Source organism: Xyrauchen texanus, chromosome 10, assembly GCF_025860055.1.
Source record: "Xyrauchen texanus isolate HMW12.3.18 chromosome 10, RBS_HiC_50CHRs, whole genome shotgun sequence".
In the NCBI taxonomy this organism is placed as follows: Eukaryota; Metazoa; Chordata; class Actinopteri; order Cypriniformes; family Catostomidae; genus Xyrauchen; species Xyrauchen texanus.
The window spans coordinates 24,737,588-24,759,613 of NC_068285.1; the positions used below are offsets into that span (position 1 = coordinate 24,737,588).

At 40.3% G+C, this 22,026-nt stretch overlaps 1 protein-coding gene across 1 annotated transcript in view; it reads right to left on the minus strand.

Annotated features, from left to right (window-relative positions):
- LOC127650873 (tubulointerstitial nephritis antigen-like) overlaps nucleotides 1-8,733 on the minus strand; it is a 44,995-nt gene extending 36,262 nt beyond the window's left edge. Inside the window, exons 1-2 of the mRNA XM_052136506.1 lie at nucleotides 8,625-8,733; nucleotides 947-1,257 (exon numbers count right to left, since the gene is read on the minus strand). Coding sequence (XP_051992466.1) covers nucleotides 947-1,250 — 304 coding nt within the window. The 5' untranslated portion in view covers nucleotides 1,251-1,257; nucleotides 8,625-8,733. The remainder of the gene's footprint in view (nucleotides 1-946; nucleotides 1,258-8,624) is intronic.
- Between the last annotated feature and the right edge of the window lie 13,293 nt (nucleotides 8,734-22,026).

Consider the following 22,026-nt stretch of genomic DNA (forward strand, 5'->3'; position numbering starts at 1 on the left):
TTATACATATTTTTAATGCAAGCATCAGCACAAGTCTTCTTTTTTCCCTTTATATTTAGTGTATTGTGATTCAAAATGTTGAAATAAACAAAGACCTGCTTATGTGCTGTGAGCGTTTGTGGGCTGGTTATGGACTAATGTTGTCAGTTAGATCATTGTTCGGTTTTCAAGTCAGAGGGGCATGGTGGAAAGGGTTTGGTGTGTGTGTGTGTGTGTGTGTGTCGACTGCAAACTGGCAGGTCTGCATCCATTCCGGTATGCAACATTCACCTTTCACAATCCAATCAACAACTGATAGATAAAATTAATTCCCCCCTCAATTTAAGTTGTTTCACTCGGAAATACATTACATTACAATACAGAAGAAAAGTCAGTCGCAATTTCCATTACATGCCGATTTTAACATATTACTCGCAGGGCCACTCATAAGGGGGGACAACTAGACCTTTTGTCCCAGGCCTAGGCTAGAGGGGGGCCTGGACTGAAGGGGGCCCCACAAAAAGGATATTCCATATTGTAGAGCGCATTAAAATGCATTCAGCATGAGACACGGATATATAAACATGGAGACAGAGCGCAAAAGCATTGATGGGATAACTGTCCTGCTGAAAACGTTTTGCACCTAGCCCAAGAATTACTGCAGCCCTGACCACTCGCACTACTTACACTACAAAATATCGTAGAGCAGTGCAGAAGTGTGTGGTTTGAGACATGCCTCTAGACTTTCTTTGCCAAATAAAATGCTGTCTAGAATGAGACTGTCCCTCCTCCTGCAACCCACTAACAAGTAGCAAATCATGCTTCAAGGCTGTGATGTAACTAAAGCCTATTAGCTATTTAAAAAAAAAGAAAAAAAAAAAAAGGGATAAACCCTTTGATACATTCCACCCAAATTTCTGTTACAACATAGGAAAGAAAACTAAGGTCTTTAATTAGCATTGCTTACTGGGAGGATATGGAGGAGTTGTTCCCAGGCAGTGGCTCCAGAAGTCGGGACAGCAGTCGGACACAGTGCGGTTGCAGAACAGGTCACAGTAACAGATGGTGTCCAGGTAAGGCACAGTACACTGGTCATTTCTGCCTGGGCAGCAGTCTCCTCTCTCCTGGCAGTAAGAGCCTAAGGGATCCCGGATCCCCCTCAGGTGCAGCGGGCTGGCCAGTTCTCTCTTAGTGCGAGGCCGAGTGCGTACCGACATCCCCCCTTCCAATAGCATGAGGAGCAGTGTGATGAGCATCAAAAGCTTTGACATTGCTTACCTGTCAAAGACAAATCAATTCATCAAAACATGGTATTAGCCACTGGGCTCAAATTTTTTATCAGTATTCAATTATGAAAAATTTTAACTATTACAACATTATGATCCATCATGCTGCAAATAAAATAATGACAACAGATATGAATACAAAAGAAATAAGATTTGTAATGCTTGAGTGGATACAGAAGTAACAGATACTGGAAAATTGTTTTTGATGATAACCAGGCCAGAGCATTTTGATTCCTAACTGTGTCCATTTTGCAGACTGAATTCAAGGCTGTGAGCCAGCAATCTGAATATAAACAAGACTTATAAACAGACCACCTTCTTGTTCTTATTTAAATAATGCCCTCATCCTGCAAGCACAATAACACCATGGTGACATATGACCATAGACATAGCAGAAGATTCTGTAAAGAAGAACCTGTAAAGAACTAAGAGAAAACACACAAACAGATATATTGTTCATACACTCAACATTTGTCCACAGGGCAAATCATTAGGGACTCTATGCAACAGCTGCCTACAGGACGGCTACAGCGTTCTATGTTCTTGTGCACATGTGCGACTTGGAACTCACTTCTTCCTGATGTTGTCCTATAAACTGTCAACTACTGGAGAACCCAAGTAGGTATTGCTGCAGGCCGGAGATCTCCAAAAGGGGGCCAGAATCTCGAAAATAGAGCATGGTTTCTCCCTAAGCGGGCAGGTTTACTCCAAAAGGGGGTTGCGAACAGCGAACACCTGCCTATGGTGCAGTTTGTGTTACTACAGTAAATTCAAGGGTGGTCATAGAATTCTTTGTCGAATTCAAATGGATTCCGCGTCTGGCGCCTTGCTTCTCACTGATACTCCCAGCGCTGCAATGATCAGAGGTGCGCATTTAACAGCTCGAGACCGGTCTGTGAGTAAAAACACACCTGCTTTGTGCTCGCTGAGACCTTTTTATTACACTCCAGTTTTTGGAACACGGAAGTATATGTTTGCAGGGTAAACCTCGACAGCAGTGAAGATTCTAAATGAGAGCGCCCCCAGAATTGTTGATCGGGGGGGCTGCCCTGGCGACTATGCCTTAATCCGCCACTGTTCAAATCTATACCAAGTATCCTTGAATGCAGTACCACCCCGGTTGAGAACTCCATTGCCTGAAATAAAGCAGTGGTTCTCAACGGGGGCGTTCAAAGGATGTCATGGGGCGCTGAGAGCAAATCAGTACAGAGTGGGGTGTTAGGTTACAAATGGGGAGCATTTATCAGTCATAATAATCAAATATATCATCAAGTTCCTCTTTGCATTAAAATGTTTATCTAGACTTGGAATATATCAGTTGGTTCTTAATTATACGGGTTTGTGCGCATTTGTACCACATTTCATCTGATTTTGAAGTCTAGAGACGTATCTGGTTTAGCAGCTTCAAATACACAGGCGGAGGCACAACCTCAGGTAATACACCTATATGGCTCTGTAGATTGATACGGCTCAATGGACAGAGCAGCGCGAGCACAAATCTCTTAAAGCTCAAGCTTTGAGAGAATCAGGCACAAGGCGCGAGAAGCGGAAACCATTTGAATTCTACATTACCACACTTTAATTTACTATAGTAACACTAACTGTACTTTAGGAAGAAATAGATAATAAATAAATATGATCACATCACTACTTCAGCTCTATTACATTTTTCATAGGATACATTAGGGGAGTAAGGGAATATAATTCGTTTTTGTGGTAAGGGAATGAAGTAGGGGGATGTTCATCGAAAAAGGTTGAGAACCAATGATATAGAGGTTTTAGACTTGACAAGAGTGAAAACTCTTATTCTGAGAGTATGTTATCATTTAACACTAAAATCAATAATTAATTCGCTGTTTTCAGTGACATTTCTGTATTTGAATGATTGCACCGTCCGGTAGGAAAGTGTAGTTTAAAGTTGCACTCAGTAATTTTTTCCTCATTAAAAATGTTTTATGCCTAAACAAATGAATTGTAATTGAAAAACATTTATATAAAATTATGAGAACTCACTTGAGATGAAGACTCATGTCATGTCAGTTACCTTATAACAGCTGTTTAAATCTACATGGAGTAGGTCCCTTCATGGGGGCTGCATATTATTATCACATGACAGCCAAATACTGCTCTGTTATTGGACTCTTTCAGTTGTAGATTCAGTCAATCATGGCTGACTGTGAATAGTGAATTTCTATCCACAGTTTTCCTGAGCAAGCACTGGGCACCACCATCCATCCATCCATCCATCTTCAACCGCTTATCCGAAGTCGGGTCGCGGGGGCAGCTGCTCCAGCAGGGCACCACCATGATAAATCTAATCGCAAGTTTTCTATTCCTGGTTTCGAGACGTGATATAAAACTAACCAAAATGAGTGATAAAGATGGAGAACAACAACCATTTAAGGGTTATGGAGTAAAGATTCATGTCAGGTTCATCTTGTGCACTTTTGGACTGTAATAACTCAAAGTATTAATGATATCAACAAAACTAATCTCGACCATTGCTTCATGACATCTACACACTCAGCTGATGCACTGGTAGTCAATAAAAAAAAGTAATCTCGACTCTGTGAGGTATCTGCGCTATACAGAAATATGTTTTTGACAATTTTGTACAAATGTAATACCTTAAACATTATATTTTCTCTGTATAATTGAAAACAGTAGAATCATGGAACACTCCTGTGTTCAGCAAAAGGGTGGACAATGGCATTGGTAACTGTAAACTATTGTGTTTGATTGATGCTGCATCTGTAACCAGTCCTACTTGACCTGCTCCGAGCAGGATTTGAATCAGGGTCTCTGGCATGGGAGGTGGGTGCGCTAACGAGGAGGCTACAACCTCTACCGTCAGTCGCTAGTGCACCTTTTGAGGGCAGAGGAGTGAGATTTACACACATACACATGCCCCCGGCATGACGTACACCCCCTCTTTCCCTGGGGGAGGGCGTGCCCTAAGCCCCGTTCCTGGAAGACAGCCGCGGCTGCTCCGTTGGAGTGGATGTAGCGACGAGAAATCCACTACGGCGTATCCCTCCTCCTTCCTGGGTTCCGGCACCAGTGTAATGCAGTTCAATGGAAAGGAGGAGGCGAGAACCAGCTTGATAATATAGATAATTTTTTAATAAAGAAATAAACCAAAAGACACAAACACACACATAGGATGGACAGCTACCTGTAAACATTCTCTCTCTGTCACACCACTGTCCGAAGTCAGCCTTTATCACTCTCGGAGGCTTGATTAGCCTGATAAGGGACCGGGTGTGTAAAATCACGACCGGCCTGCCCTCAGCCCTGTCATATTACAGCCTATTGTCTTGTGAGGCCCCTGAGCACACGTTTTTGGAGGCCCCACCCACCCAGAAAACCTTTTCCTACTTTAAGCAAATGGGGCCCCAAGTATTCAGCTAGCACTTCGTGTGCCAAGGGGCCTAGAGGCCCTAGTGATCAGTTCTTTGAGTCCTATAGCCTGAGAATCTGGAGGTACCTGACAATTTGAGGCCCTCAGAACACTTGCCCTGTCTAAAATCCAACCCTAAATCCATTGAAACAAGTAACTGCAAGAGCTTCTTTGGCATGGTTGCTCTATAGTGGTGTGTATAATAGAAAGGGCGAGGTCATCTGAATTAGGTTAAGTTACTGTAGACATCCAGCCCAGTCTTTACTTTCTTGTTACACTGTCCAGGAAAAGTTCACAGGTGTGAATACTGCTGTGTAAATGTAGGCATATTCAAGATTCTCCCCACTAGACTTGTCTGTAATTTCTTGAGATATTTTGCCATGTTTGCAATATTTGAACCATGTATTTAAAGTTTCGTTATCATATTTCAACATACTTTGCACTGCCATGGATCAAATATGAGCATTACTGACATAATGACTGTGGAAACTTAAAGGGATAGTTTACCCAAAAATGCAAATTATCTCATCATTTACTTAATCTACTAGGAGGATTTTCATATTAATAAAGGAATGTACATTGTTTTTTATTCAGCATGCTAAAAAAACATATGTAATTGCATAATTACTGTGCTTGGATAATTGACATTTTGTGTTCATGCTGCTAATCTACTTAGCTACCTGGTTTCTCTTAAATATGAGAGGTATTTTTGGAGATATTTGGCTTAATGTTGTCACCCCATTAGGGCTATGCACTTCTGTTTGCTTTTACACTGTTTATTAAAATGTCAGAACAAAAATGGCCCTTTAACAACTTAAGGAAAATGTACCAGTTTATCTTCATGGTTCAAGAAGGAAAATAATGCCACTATCAAACTAATGGAGCCAAACTTCATTACTGTTTATACCAAATACGTGTACCACACTTTAATGTCTGTTTATACATATAATACACATATATTGTCAGATATATATGCATTTTGTTTTCTTTTGAGAATGGATATAAAGTTTAAGTTATCTTTGCTAAATGTAAATAATAAAATGCATACAACCATATAATCGTGCAAAGTTAGGAAAGCAAAATACTGTAAATACTGTATTCTGTATTTATCAGCTTTTAAAAGGGAGGAGGAAATGTTCCCATATCTTTTTGCTATTGATGGCAATTGGCTGTGTGTCCAATCAAACTCTGTACAATATATAAGATTTTATCTCAGCTCTGTTGGTCCACACTATGCAAGTGAATGGGTGATCAGGCCTTTGTAGCTCCAAAAGGCATAAAGGCATAAAGTAATCCATATGACTCCAGTGGTTAAATCCATACCTTCAGAAGCAATATAATAGGTGTGGTTGAGAAACAGCTAAAATGTAAGTCCTTTTTTTATTCTAAAACACCATTTTCACTTAAACTTTTACATTAGAAAGTCACATGTGGTGTCTGTTTAGTTTCATATTCACACCTGAAAGTTAAAGTTTAAGTGGAGATTTAGAGTAAAAAAGGACATAAATACTGATCAGTTTCTCACCCACACATGTTATATTGCTTCTGAAGATATTGATTTAAACACTTGAGTCATAAAGATTACTTTCTGATCATGTTTCCTTAATGTGATTTATGGAGCTTCAAAGGCCTAATCACCATTGACTTGAATTGAATGGACCTACAGAGCTAAGATATTTGTCTAAAAATCTTCGTTTGAGTTCTGCTGAAGAAAGTCATACACATCTCGGATGGCATGAGGGTGAGCAAATGGTTAGAGACTTTTCATTTTTGGGTGAACTATCCCTTTAAAAAGAGGAGAGACTTGACAAAGACAAGGGGATGGTAAGAAAGTTGCAAAAATGGCACCATTAATTACCCAATCAATGCACCAAGCACAATGCCCCCATGAAGGCACAGAACAGCCCTGGAAACAAAGTCCATTTCTGTGCAGTTTTCTGCATGACTGTGCCTTTAGTTGACCAATCCACAACCTCAACACACACAGACACACACACACACACACACACGCACACACGCACACACACACACACACACACACACACACACACACACACACGCACACACACACACACATTCTAAAGCATATGGCATCAGTGTTGTTGTGGCAGTTCTGTTTAAAGACACTCTCATTGAGGGTCTTTCATGAGAGAGATGCCTATTTGACCCTGTTGTCAAGGCGATCATTCCATTGAACATCAGTATTAATGCAGCTATACAGTGAGCGGAGCAGGCGAACATTTAGACTTCTAAGGGCCACTTGATGCAGCATGCAGAGACGTGTTGACTTTTATATCTTACAGTACAGACTGCCCGCATGACAGTTTGATGTGAAGTAGACAGTAAAATGCTGCTACTACACATGGCAGTGAATTACAGTGATCAGTGATAGATAATACCTATCATCAACACTTTAGATCATGGAATTAAATCAATGGGCTAAAAACACAATACATATGCCAGTGGTCTAAGCATATAACTGGTAATCTGGTAATCAGAAGGATGATGGTTCGAGCCCCACAGCCACCACCATTGTGTCCTTGAGGAAGGCACTTAACTCCAGGTTGCTCCGGGGGGATTGTCCCTGTAATAAGTGCTCTGTAAGTCGCTTTGGATAAAAGCGTCTTCCAAATGCATAAATGTAAATGTAAATGTACAAAAGATTCAACACCAAACGTCTCACACAGCAGTACACATACCATTGTCACAGATACACCAGAAAAAAAATCCCCTCCAGAACAGACAATAAATACAGAAGGCCAATTACAGCCAGTTATCGCTTCCTCTCGGTCTTGTGTGCTGGATACTGATGTGTTACCTTCTTACTCAAGAAGGGGGTACTAACAAACTTTGGTTGCTTAAATAAGCATTTAAAATGCATTAAATTAGCCAACTGTAAAAATAAAACACCTTATATTTAAGGAGGATATTTAAAATACATTAATGTTTAAAATATTTATAAAATATATCTGTATAATTAAAGTACAAAACACACACACACACACACATATATATATATATATATATATATATATATATATATATATATATATATATTTATATATATATATATACACAATTTAAATTCTATATATATATATTTCTTTTATATTTATATCTATATATATATTTTTTTAGAAAGACAAATAATACAGGATAATACAGACACATAACGGACTTTGAGAGCCAAGTCTAGAATATTCCACTTGTAAAATTGTACAGAAAGATAGTGGACTGAGGAAATATTCTAGACGATTTTGACCAGGGTTCTCGATAATAATCCAGGTCCTTGAGCTGTCAAATGAGTTTAATGCTTAAAACACCCAACTATTCCTGATATAATGTAAACATGTAGCATTCTAACACTGAAAGGTGAAAGCAACAATGTTACTAAAAATCAAGCACCTGTTCTTCTCCCATTGTGCTAAACTGAGGTATATTTGTTATCACATTAATTTTCCTTCAAATATTCCTTTGGCTCTTTAACTCTAACTGTAATGAAGTTCACAGTAAAATACCTTTTCCATTTTCAATACATTAATTAATCCTGAAATCATTATTGCCATGCTCCCAATAACTAATCTCAATTTCTAAATCAATTATGAGAGTTATATAACAGATTTAACAAAGGTAAACTTCTCAGAATATTAACTATATTGTAACTTTCATCATGTTACAATCTGTGCCAACAACCTAAAAAACTTATTGTATAATATTCTAGAATATTCCAGTTTCAAATACCTATCAGAAGTAAAAAGAGTCTTAACAATTTTAATTTGTCTGCCTAGCTTTAAGTCATAAAATCTCATTTTGTGTATATGCAAACACAATACAGTCTATATAGAGCCTCAGTCTGTTCCTCTGCTCTGCGCACCTGTATGCCACATTTGAATTAGAAAGGGAGGAAAGGAGGTTACACAGAAAGCACAATAATTAAATAGCTGAAAAACATCCCCCACCTTGCTGAGTGAATTCAATTCCTTCCTGCTTATATCCAGTGGAAAAATCAACTCCAGGTGAAAGCACTTTAACACAGTTGTACACACGCTCTCTCTCTCTGCCTTCTGGCCCTTAGTCACACTCTTGCCTTTCCTTCTCTATATAAAGCCCTCCGACCCACCCCTTCTTTCCCCCCCACACACACTCTCTCAGATCTCTCTCCCTCAGAGACATGGAGCCACTTCAGGTTAAATTGTGTCCTGTTTTTGTGTGTTTGTATGAGTTTTGGAGCACCTTATCTTTGCATGCCACAGTTTTCCTGTTTGTGAATTATGAGGCATACTGTTATCTATTCTGGTTCATGCCACTGCATCTATCCATCGCTCTACTTCTGTAGTTTTCTTTATACACAAAAGTCAGTTCAGAGTCCTTCCCTCACCACCTGCTGGTCACAAGGGCAACTACATTCCCAAATTCATTCACATCAGTTGCTGGATTACCACCAACAAATTTGTTCAATCAATGGCTATTACCTTAAGTAGGCATCATAAATGGGTATCACTATACATAGGAATAAAGTGCATGTAAACAAGTAGTTGAAGATATAAAAAAAAAAAAGGCAGACTGCCCTAAAGATCTATGCACATTGTATGTGTGTTTTATTTATTTGTTTATTTATTTTGCAAACACTGCACCAAAGCATTAATTTCTGGTGATTTATGGAGCATCATTTGAAAGTTTTCTTTAGTAGCCTGTATACTACATATTGTGTAGCATTAATGAACGGACTAACAACATATTGTACATATATTGTAACAATATGGTAAAACCTTGATATTTTTATTACAAACAGCAGGCCTACATCATGGCTTCCCAGTCTGTCGCTCACTACGATGTTGTGTTGAAGAAGCCACACTAGGGGTCTCCCTTCAGAGCCTTGTGCATCTCTGAACTTGAGAAAAGGCCAATGAGAAATTGGTAGACAGAATTTGCATGTCCCTCCCCCGGACATACAGGTATAAAGGGAGGGAAATATACATCTGTCCATTCAGATTTTTTGTTCGGAGCCGAGCGGTTGTGTAATCAGCGAGCTGCATTCACTTAATGTTCCACTCATCTCTACAGAGCGTATTTTGTTGGCTCTACGGCACATATCAGTGGTATTATCCTTCTCTGCACGGCAGTGCAGCTTTGCCCCTGGGCACTTCGACAGTGCTGCTGAAGGAGTAGTTTTTTTTTTTCAAATTGAAATAGTATTTTTTCATGTTATTAATGTCCTGACTATACAATGTGATCATTTCAGTGCACTTTGGTTAATCAAATTACCAATTTATTTTCCATAAGAGCAAAATCTGTACATTATTCCAAACTTTTGGCTGCCATTGTATACAGTAAATTTATATTTGTAGCAATGTGTTACATGTAAACAGAAAATTCACATTTGCACATCCATTTTAAAAAAATTCTTACGTTTAAAGTCATATTTAGGGAACAGAAAATTGCCACAAAATGACATCCATGCAAAAAAAAACCTACAACAATGAAAAACATTCCATGTCATTGGTATTTTTTTGAATATACATGTATGTCTGACAGATTTTGATAATTGAATGGATCATTTTGCATGTGATTGCTCACAAGATGAAATCATGTTTAGAAGTTGTGAAGAGTATGACAATTTCACTGAGAATCAACTCATCAGTTTTGATCAGCAAGCGAGGTGCATTTCTTCTGAGAGCCTTGCGTACCTCTGAACTTGAACTTCAGAAAAGGCTAATGTCAATTTGGCAGACAGAATTTGCATGCCCCGCCCGGACATACGGGTATAAAGGGAGCGGGAGAGCGAATGCCAGACAGGTTTTCATTACAGTGGTAGGGATAGTGACGTGGCAAGGGGAACACAACGTCTCATTCCTTCCATCGGGGAACGAGGTTACAACAGTAACCATTACGTTCCCCTTCTGTCACTCACTCGACGTAGTGTCGATTGTAGTGACACAAGGGATCCCAACGCCATGCACTACCCAGTGTTACATGGCTGCCGAGCCAGGTGCAAGCAGGATATTGCATGCTAGAAGCAGCTGGGACGGCTGCACGTAACCCTCCCCAACGTCCCCAATAAAAGGTGTCATATGGTGCTCTTAGGTACCCCGTACCCCGTACCCGTACGGAAACAGGCGACATGACTTGCATGGGAGCCAGCTGGCCAGCTGCGCCTTTTCTCGCTCTATGTTTCTCGCCATAGAGTTAAAAAGCGGCTGGGGCTATCTTAACGCTAACGATGCGTCGGGGAAGGCGTCATTTCCCGTTCCTATTCTTTCAGGGGAAAAGGCCCTGCGGAGACCAAAACCTGGCCAAACTGGTTGGAGGTAACTTGTGGTTAATACACACTGGGGTTGTCAAGCCACCTGTGGACATGAGGAGGAGTTGACAAGGGAGGAATTGCTACAGACACGGCGACCAGGGGGCAGCGAGGATTGCCCCAGGGAGACGCGGGTCCTGCCAGTGGGGGGACCGTACCGTGGAAAAGACGTCACAGGGAGTTGCCTGAAGTGGGAACTATGCCTGTGGAGCCCAAGCCCAACACGGAGCACTCGACTCAAGTCTGGCGGCGAATTCCTCCACTGAATCTGCAGCCAGAGGGCTAGGGAGGAAGAGCATCCAGGAAGCGAGAGTTTACTGGCTCACCTGGGAAAGAAGGCGCACTGGATCAGCTTGGTGAAGGGCGCAAGGTGCAAGCGGAACACCCGTTCGGTTGTTCCGTATTACCGAGTTCTACCGGATCGGACCTGTCAAAACAGTGGACGAGACCAACTAAACCCTGAGGTTGTAGAACCTAGCAAAGGTGTTGGGTGTTGCCCACCCTACCGCTCTGCAGATATCTGCTAAGTTGGTGCCATGGGCCAGTGCCCATGAGGATGCCACACTTCTCGTAGAGTGCTTGGCCTGGTTATGGCCTGGATGTGATAGGCTAGCTAGGGAAATAGAGTCAACAACCCAATGAGCTAACCTCTGTTTGAAGACAGCGTTCCCTTTCTGCCATCCGTCAAAGCAGACAAAGAGCTGCTCAGAGCATCTAGAGCCCTGCGTGCGGTCCACATGGGTATGCAAAGCATGTACCAGACACAGCAGTGAAGAGGCTGGGTCTGCCTCCTCCTGGGGCAGCTTCGCTTGCAGGTTCACAACCTAAACCCTGAAGGGGGGTCGTAGGAACCTTGGGCACCTAGCCCGATCGTGGTCTTAGGATGAGGTGAGCATCTGCCGGACTGAACTCCAGGCAAGTGGACAGCCTCCCCTCCAGCCATTCCTGCATGAATTAAAGCACTTTGGGATTCCAAATTATGGGTAGTCACGTGACGCCATGCGAGGATCGGACGTGTGAATGGCGAGCTCTGTGCACTTTGCTAGCTTTAATGATTTTAATGACATTAACCAGTGATTAGATACACTCTGTTCATAACTGTTCTAGGAGGACAATATGTCAAAAAATTCAAGATCCTCTGACTCTGGTGACATTAAAAGACAATTACATGCTCAAGCTGATGCCCTGAACAGGCCGCAAGCCTGGGAGCTGACTTAGTCAGGGAGGTGCAGGAAATGCGGCGAGAGATGCTGAACATGTCGGCAATGCTGACGAAAGTCGTTGCCGACTTGGAGGATCTTGCTGTGATACAGCAAACGATCACTGCCATGGAGGCAAAGTTCACTGATGTGGTGATAAGAGTGGGAGATGTCAAGAAATGGATTGATTAACTGAAGAGGGAATTATCTGCTAATCTACTAGAGACCAAGGTGAATTTGGAGCATGTCTGGGAGAAGTTGGAGGACATGGAGAACCGTAGCAGGTGGAATAATGTCCGTATCATCGGAATCCCTGAGGGAGTAGAGGGTAGGATAAAGTGAAATTCCTGGATGGGCTCCTTCTGAAGCTGCTCGACATAGCATGCAATAAGCTGGAAATTGAGTGAGTTCACAGGGTTCCTGCTCATCTATCCACCTGATCAATTCTGGCCAAATTTCTGAGATCATATGATAAAGATCTTGTGTTGCGTGAGGCTAGGAGTAAAGGAAGAAGCTTAGCATTTTCTTTTTCCCAGACTTTGCGAATTCAACAAGAGAGAAACTCAACGGAAGTTTGCTTTTGCCATGATATTCCCGGCCAACTTGAAAATGCTAAAGATGGCTGTAAAACATTCACATGCCCACAGCAAGTGATGTCCTTTATAATTTCAATTGAGTGAGTAAGTCATCTTGTTGCACTTACGTTGTATCCAAGTGGACCGGCTCACTGAACATTCGCTTGACTGTTTGAGGAATCTACTTGCTATTTTTGAGCTGTTTCCGCCTAGCGGTTGGAGTTTATTTTAACACATCTCCAGGACAGTTTATGGATGAATCTACACACTCTTTTTGCTTATTCCTCCTATGGACTGGAGTTTGTTGCAAAGTCATTGGTGTAAGTCATCTGTTTGCACTCATGTTGAAGTGGACCGGCTCACTGGTGGACCGGCTCACTGAAATTGTGCTTGACTTTTTGATCTTGATCTCTATAGTTCCATGTCTAAGTCTACTGATAAGGATATTAGAAACTTTGTGGAACCATTAGAACTTCCTAAACTGACGACTGAGCAAAAATTCTCTTGATTCTGAGATAACCTTGGAGGATTTTGGCAAGGTAATTAAGGCCTTGCCTATAGGCAAGTGTCCGGGACCAGACGGCATTGCCGCTGATATTTTTTAGATCTTATTCTACAGAACTGGCTCCACTTTTCCTAGAAGTTTATCTGGAATCATTAAAGAATGGAGAGCTTCCGCCAACCATGACGCAAGCCAGGATCAGTCTGATTCTTAAAAAGGACAAAGATCCAAGTGAGTGGAAGAGTTACCGTCCAATTTCCCTGATCCAGCTGGATGTTAAAATATTGTCAAACATTTTGGCTAAAGTTATGACATCTCTTTTACATACAGATTAGGTGAGGTTTATTCGTGGCCGTAACTCTTCTGATAACATTAAGCATTTAATTAATGTCATGTGGACAGTGGTGAACGATCAGACTCCGGTCGCTGACATTTAGCTTGACACCGAAAAGGCATTTGATATGGTAGAATGGGATTATCTTTTAAGATTTTGGAAATGTATGGGTTCAGGAATACTTTTATTGGGTGGATTAAGTTACTTTATAGACACCCGGTAGCGGCGGTTCAAACAAATGGATTAATTTCAGATTATTTTATTCTGGATCAGGGCACCCAGCAGGGTTGCCCTCATTCCCCCTTATTGTTCTGTCTTGCCCTGGAACCATTAGCAACCGGCATAAGAAAAGAGGATGATTTTCCAGGGGTGGTGGTGGGAGGTATGGCACATAAGCTTTTGCTTTACGCAGATTATATTTTATTATCTGTCTCTGACCATACTAGATCTATGTTTTGCCTCCACAGAATTATTAATTACTTTTCTAAGTTCTCAGCATACAGAGTGAAATGGTCTAAATCTTAAGCTTTGGCTCTGACAGCGTACTGCCCTGTAACAGATTTTAAGCTGGGCACCTTTCAGTTGCTGAAACAGGGCATTAAGTATTTCGGTATTCGGTTAATGTTAATAAAATGAATTTTATTCCAAAATTCAACTACCTGCTACAATGTCTCTCTTTAGATGTCCCCCTCTCTTATTTCAAGCAATCTGATAGCATAGTAACATCTTTCATTTGGAATGGTATACATCCCATATTACACTTCAGTAAGTTACAGAGGCTGATTGACAAAGGTTGGCTAGGCCTACCCAAGAATTTGTTTTATTATTATGCATTCAGTCTCAGACATTTGGCTCATTGGTCACTTCCACCTGAGAGAGCCCCTACCTGGTTTTGTATTGAACAGGAAGTTGTTGCCCCTATTACACCATTGCAAAGCCTTTCTATTGAAAAATTGGACTCAAGATGGTGCATAGTAAGGCTGCTGCATTGTGAGCTCCAACACAACACTGCAGGTTTTTGTTTGTTTTGTTTACAGTTTTTTGTGTTCTTGTCTTGGATGTTGTCTGCCTTATTGCATACGACAGACAAACACTTTTGGACATTGGTTCTGCAAGTGCACACCAAAATCCGGACTTCAAATTCCTCAATGCCCTTTGTCTGGGTTGCCCGGCCGCAGAAATGCAGAAGGAAAAGGGGAAAAAGGGCCAGCATTTACATCAGAGTAAGACATCGTGCAAACCGACCCCCGCTACCCAGTATTCTACTGGCAAATGTTCAATCTCTGGACAACAAGCTCTGCGAGTTGAGAGAGCGGATCTCTTTCCAATGAGAGACCAGGGACTCCTGCATTATCTGCTTACAGAAACTTGGATGTCTGCGGAAATTCCAGACTCAGCCATCGAACCCACTGGGTTCTCCGTGCACCAAGTGGACAGAGCGAAAGACCTCTCAGGTAAAAGCAGAGGTGGAGGTGTATGTTTTATGATCAACAAATCCTGGTACGATCAGAGGAATGTACATTTTATCAAGTCTTTCTGCTCTCCTGACCTGAAATTTTTCATGCTTCTGTGTCGACCATTCTGGCTACCGAGGGAATTCACAACAGTCATTATCACTACTGAGTACATCCCCCCACAAGCCGACACAGGGTACTCAAGGAACTGTATGGGTGTATAAGTGATCAGGAAACCGTGCACCCTGAGGCCGCATTCATTGTAACCGGGGACTTTAACAAAGCCAATTTGAAAACAATCGCACCAAAATACCACCAACACATCAACACATCAGCTTCAACACACGAGGGGACCGGGTTTTGGACCATTGCTATTCTCCTTTATGGGATGGTTACAAATCCCTACACCGCCCACCATTTGGTGAATCAGACCACTCTTCCGTTCTGCTTCAGCCCGCTTACAGGAAGCACCCACCCTCAGAACGATCCAGTTCTGGTCGGACATTTACATTTATTCATTTGGCGGACCAATTAGAATCTGTGCGACAAGACTGTTTTGATCACGTGGACTGGGAGATGTTCCGGTCCGCGTCAGATGACGACATCGAGGTTTACGCTGATAGCGTAACGTGTTTCATCAGGAAGTGCATAGAGGACGTTGTTCCGACCAAAACAATACGGATCTACCCCAACCAGAAACCATGGGTTAACGGCGATGTTCACGCGGCATGTGCTGACCTCCTCTTTTAATTCCGGGAAAGCGGAGGAGCGTAAACAAGCCAGTTATGCCCTCCGCAAAATTATCAGCGCAGCTAAACGCCAGTACAGGCACAAGATGAATGTGAGAATGTTGTTTGTAGACTACAGCTCAGCATTCAACACCATAGTGCCCTCCAAGCTTGATGAGAAACTCTGGAATTTGGTCTTAAACAGCTCGCTGTGCATCTGGATCCTGGACTTCCTGTCAGGCAGACGTCAGGTGGTTAGAATGGGCAGGAGCATCCCCTCATCACTGACCCTCAACCCTGGAGACCTGCAGGGGTGTGCTCTCAGCCCACTCCTGTATTCCCTGTACACACATGGAATACATTAAATATGTAAATTGTGTTGTGTAAATTGGTATATGTCTCGTCACTGTCATGACTGCTATGTTGCTCGGAACTGCACACAAGACTTTCACCTACTGTTGAACATGTGCATATGGTCGTGTGACAATAAGTGATTTGATTTGATATCAAACTAACCGGAGAAGTTAAGTTACACCCCGTTATCTCACATTTGCACGCGGTATGGACAAAAGTGTCCAGAGTTTTTAATTCAGACATTTATTTAAATGTTGCTTCGAGCATATTGCTAAAGCCAAAATTATGTATTAATATGTCCCCTTTCTTCTGGACAGAGTGGATTGTGAGGGAGGTTAATACGCTCAGTGACCTCTAGGAGAGTGTAGTGTTGAGATCCTTTGAAAATATGCTTCAACATTTTGAGATTCCCAGGTCTCAATTCTTCAGGTATTTAAAGCTGGGCAGTGGAGAGAGATGTGTAGTTTTAAATGTCTATGATTATTATTATTATTATTTTTATGTACAGTATTTTTATTAAAAAAAATGTGTATACTCAATTTTACCACAGGGATATTTGTTGAAGGTCAGGGTGGGGTTGGGGATTGGCAGGGGGAAAGGGAATAATGGGGGTTAAAATTTGATTAAGTGTATACATGTTTTGCTTTTCTGTTTCATTTGTTTGAATCAATAAATAGTGTTAATCGGAAAAAAGGATTCCAAATTATGACAGAAGTTCCATTGGCTTTCTTTTAGGATTTTTGTGGAGTCTGAGGACAATGTGAATTTGTGGCTGAATGTAAATTATTTAACAAAAGCAAATTTTGTGACTAAAACATCCTTGAGTAATCTTTTGATTTAAAAGCTGACAAAGTAAATATGATATACAAGAATAACTATTCTATTTCAGCAAAGCATAAGCATCACATGCACAGCATTTTTTCTCATAAGCTCATCATTCAACTGGCCAGATTGCACACACACCAGAACGTAGCAGACTTAGTTGTAGCATTGTCGCTCCCATTTACACTCTCTCAACTGAGCTTCCAATGTTTTTCCCTTTGATTCTAACTATATTGTTTTTATCAAGACACTTTCAGCAGGCCTGGACCTCCTCTTGTCCCATCTTTCATCCTCTCACTTGCTCTCCTCTATTTCTTCAATTTAGAATAAGGCATCATCATGGTGGTATAGGGGCTCTCCATTCACATGCTTCTGCTGAACTCAAACTCAACGGTCGTGTTTCACTGTGCTGATGATGATGACTTAACATTCAAGCACACCTATGGCATCGTGTGTTGCATAACAAGAAAAACGCAAGTTCGTTTTTAATTTCTGATTTGCTCAGAATAAGACTGATGATCAAAGAGTCAGGGAGGCTAAAGTAATTATAACACATTCTGAGACTTGCTGCTGTTCTCTGTGTCAAACATATGTATGATTACTCTTGATTTTTCTCATTCTTCCTACCATACCAATCATTTTTTTTTTAAATAATTAAAATAATTTGTTTTTATATCCTGATCATTAGCAATGAAACAAAAATGCAGTTGCAGAACAAAGACAATCGCTTCACGCTCATATCACGTGATCCCCTACCCACCCCTGTCCACCTGGAACTCTGCATAGAGCATCAATATGGCCAGCGGCCCTGCTGTGTCTGATGAATAATTCATACTCACAGAAGTGCAAACATTGGCTGAATGAGACACAAGATCAGACAATATGTTGGCTAAGAGATCTTCAGTAAGATAATTGAATTGCTTCAGTTGTCTCAACGTTTCCAGTAAAGTCATGTTCTCTGTGCAAGTTTGTGAGAATAAAGTCTCTCTGTCTCACTATTACAGACACATTCACAAGGCTTGATCACACCAAACGGGCTTTCATGTCTGTTTTTATTGATAGAAAGATTACTGAGTTTATGCCAGTCCAGTGGTGGGCACTCCTTATGGAAAAATAAATAAATAATAATAATAATTAAATAATAAATGAAAAACCACTGCAGAATCTGGACTTTACAAAGCATAAAGCTGATCCTAATTCTTAAATAATGCTTTTTAATTGGCTGATAAATAAGAACTGTTTTGTTCTCATCATTTGCAAATTTGTTATATCAACAATTATATTCAGAGTTGGTAAAACCATAAAAAGATGAGATAGCCATGTGTTATACCGTATAATGTTGAAAAGGTCTCAATTAGTAGAATGCAATGAGCAAATTTGCTTCACTCGGAGGCCAAACTGCAATGAGTATTAGTGTATGAAATTCCCATTGACACAAATAAATATAATAAACAGGAGTAGTTTTTGTCATGTTTTTCCTTATTACTTCCTGAAACATATATATATATACCATAGATAATATATAATGCCATATCGTAACTTACAGTAGACTAGCTCGATTCAAACAAGCCCAAACACAACATAAGATGATAAAGAGATCTTGAAATATTTCTCAAAAAGTTTACATGGAAAGAAGATGCACAAAAGGTAGCTCAACACACATTGTATGTGTGTGTGTGTGAGAGAGAGAGTTTGGGTGATATACGAGGACATTTTTTTAGGTTACATTTGGTCTCCCCTAGTCCTGAATATGTGGTTACAATCTTGATTAAAAAACAACATAGGCTGGTGACTTGCTGGTCTTTTCAATTGATGATTTTGTACTGAAAATAAGCAAGAGGAATCTTTTATAGCATCAAAAACAACACTTTCAGAGGGCCAAGTAGTAAACCTGTGGAAGGGGCAGCTCCGATTCCGATCAGCATGATTTTAAATAAGACCTCCTAGATTGTGCAAATTCACTTTATCCTTTGCATCCTTTGGGGTGGGGTGGGGATTGCTTACGAAATGATATATAAGCAACTAGCTATTATTAGTTTGTGGGTATTGTGGTAATGGGTATTGTACCAGTTCCTGTTTTACCATTATATTTGGTAGAGGGAACAGAAACATACAAGAACCAGGCTCTAGAATTGTTTCTTCTTTGCTGTTGTAAGTCTAAACACTTGTCCCTATGCTTGCATCATCTGACAAAGGGCAAATTCCAATCAAAAGTTATCATTCCTATGCCCTACTCATGCTGAAAGAAAATGCTCTTGATGTGGCATTAGGATGGAAAGGCTCTTTGTGAAAAACAGAATTTTTGTACTTTTGTTTGGAATGACACTTATAGTGGTGTCCCCTTCCCGCAGTACCCTTCAAGGGTGCAAAAATGGCATTTGGAAAACGCCCCTATGCTATAACCCTGAATAACCCTCACCCTTCAACTGACCTCGAACACATTTTCAATTTACTTCACAATTATTGCATTCACTGTCACTAGAGATATCATAAAATATAGATGCATTGATTATCAATTGGCATGATATTTTCTTGATATGTTTTTGAGGCATCGCTATATTAACATTAGCCGGAATTTAAGCATAATTTTTGTGCTTTCCCATTCACAGTCAGTTGGCCTTCCGTTACTTAGCCAAAATAAGGATTCAAGTAGATTTTTTTAAAGGGAGTGGACTTCAGCTGACAAAGCATTTATAACAGAATATGTCCTGTAGGCAAATACCATAATGTCATGGGTGTCAGGGTCATGTAACTTCTGGGATGGACCGCTACAGCATACCAAGACCTGAGACAGCTTGACTTACTTAGCAGACATATCCTGAGGGTGCCAAAGCAATGTTTTCAATTATTGTATCCCTTTTGACTTTCCGTAGATTGGTAATTGATTTGCCAGGTTTAAAAAATAAAATAAAAATGTGTTTAGAAGATAGCAGGCTATAAATAGGCTAAAATATGTGCTAATGAGAAAAAAGTAATTTCAAGACAATTTGCCATAATTTTCTTAAAATTGTATTAACCCATAACCCAATAAATATACCATGATCAATGGAAACATGTAAATGCTTCAAGCTGCAGCCCAAAGCTGTGACTTCCACTGACCTGCATCTCCAGACACCATTCCTGATGACTAATGAGATATAATTGGTAAAAGCTGTCACTAAACAATGTGTGTGCAGGTGGAAGTGACACTGATAGTAATGACTAATAGTTTTCAGTTGTTCTATGTGTGGATGCAGTCATTATGTTCTGGATGTTTATGTAGTGGCCTTAGGAACTAAAACAAGTCCATGGAAAAAGGGAGCAACACCAATCAACATCTATATTTCCAGTGGGATACATTTCTATTATATTTTTTTTACCAGGAGGATTTTAAACCTTTTCAACAATGGCTCTTACACAACTCTTGATTATATAATCTGTGATCATAACAACATGTTGGCGTGATGTCAGCATGGCATGCATGTTGCGACCTTGGCCGTCCCAGCTGTGTAGATCTTACCAATGACACACTCGGGGTCCGAGAACAGAATGGTCAGCTCCCAACATTATGCCCCTTCAGGCCCCAGTTTGCTGCCTTTCACTGGTCCTTTTCCCCTATCCTGGCCAGGGAATGGAGGTTGAGTAATAAGGGAACGGAGAGGTGGTGGGCACATGTTTAGCACTAAAACACACCTAAATTTGCCAGAAAAATACTGTGGAACACATGGAAATGTTTGTAGGAAGATTCCCAGAAAAAACAAACCATGTGGGTTGTACTCAATGTTAAGAAAAGGATATTGCTTAATACAAGTGAGTGTTCATGTACCAACACAAAGCAGAGGATTATGAAATGTGCTGTACCTTCAAATAACTAATAATAACACAATGTTAGAATTTTTGCAACATTACAGGACTTGATAATGATTAATGTTACCTAATGAGATTTAAGTTAGGAGAAACATTCATCCATTTGTCGTAGTCAACATGATATCAAAATTAACCATATTTACACAGAAGTCCTGAACCACAAGGTGAAAATGTTTTTTTGTTATACATTTTCCTGGTGTTGTTGTAAACTATTCATCTTGGCACATTATTTGTTTTTCATATAAAGAGAAAATTAAGGGCTGTTTTTCTGAGCGTTGAGTTCTTCTGTCAGGATATATACTGATTTACAATCGCATGAATGCCATATACCATGTGAGGCATTTGCAAACAGGGAGGGCTAGAATGTTGGATGAAGGCCCAGTCTATGTTTATAAGTTGGATGGTATTCCTTGAGAGAATACTATGGAATCTTCAATAAACATTGCTTTTCAGAGGCACTTCTGTGTATCTTAAAATGACTGTTATCTAAACCGAATAATTCTAGTTATGGACAATCGTTGGTTGTGTTTGTGAAGTAAATCCAGAGTTCATCCATTTTAAAGAGACTATTTTGATTATAAAAGCAAATTACTCCCAACACAAAGATGCTTGCCCACTGCTGTAATGCCTGGCAGGAGTAAAATATAAAAATCACAGTTTTGTAATGACTCCCAAATACATTATCCAATCAGATGATCATATACTGTATGCACCTGAATCAACTAATACTGGTCAAATTGGACCACAGTAATGGACATTACTCCTAAGACAGCACAACCTTAATTCTGCTGGCAGGATACAAGGGAACACTGATGCAGTGGAAAAATAGCTATAACTGTCGTGACCGGATAAGTCCAAGCTTATAATGAGGCCAATTAGCCTGTACATGAATGACCAGGACTCCGAAAAGACGACCATATGTGCTGGATGAGTGCGAAGACTCTGATTGACTGGGTCATAAATTCAAAAGTATTACAAAGTTTTTTACTGTTACTTTCAAGTGACCAGAAAACATGGATTGTTATCAGGCACCATGAGGAGTCACATAATAATACAAATAACTTCAGTAAGAGAACTTAAATGTATACCAATGACATGGAAAGGAACTAAGAAAGAAGGTATACTAAATAATAAACTATATGTAAAAGAAAATATAATGAATGTATAAAAAATATGAAAAGACATATAATATTTGAACATAACGAACATGATTAATGATCTCTGAACAAATTTGTACACAGAGATA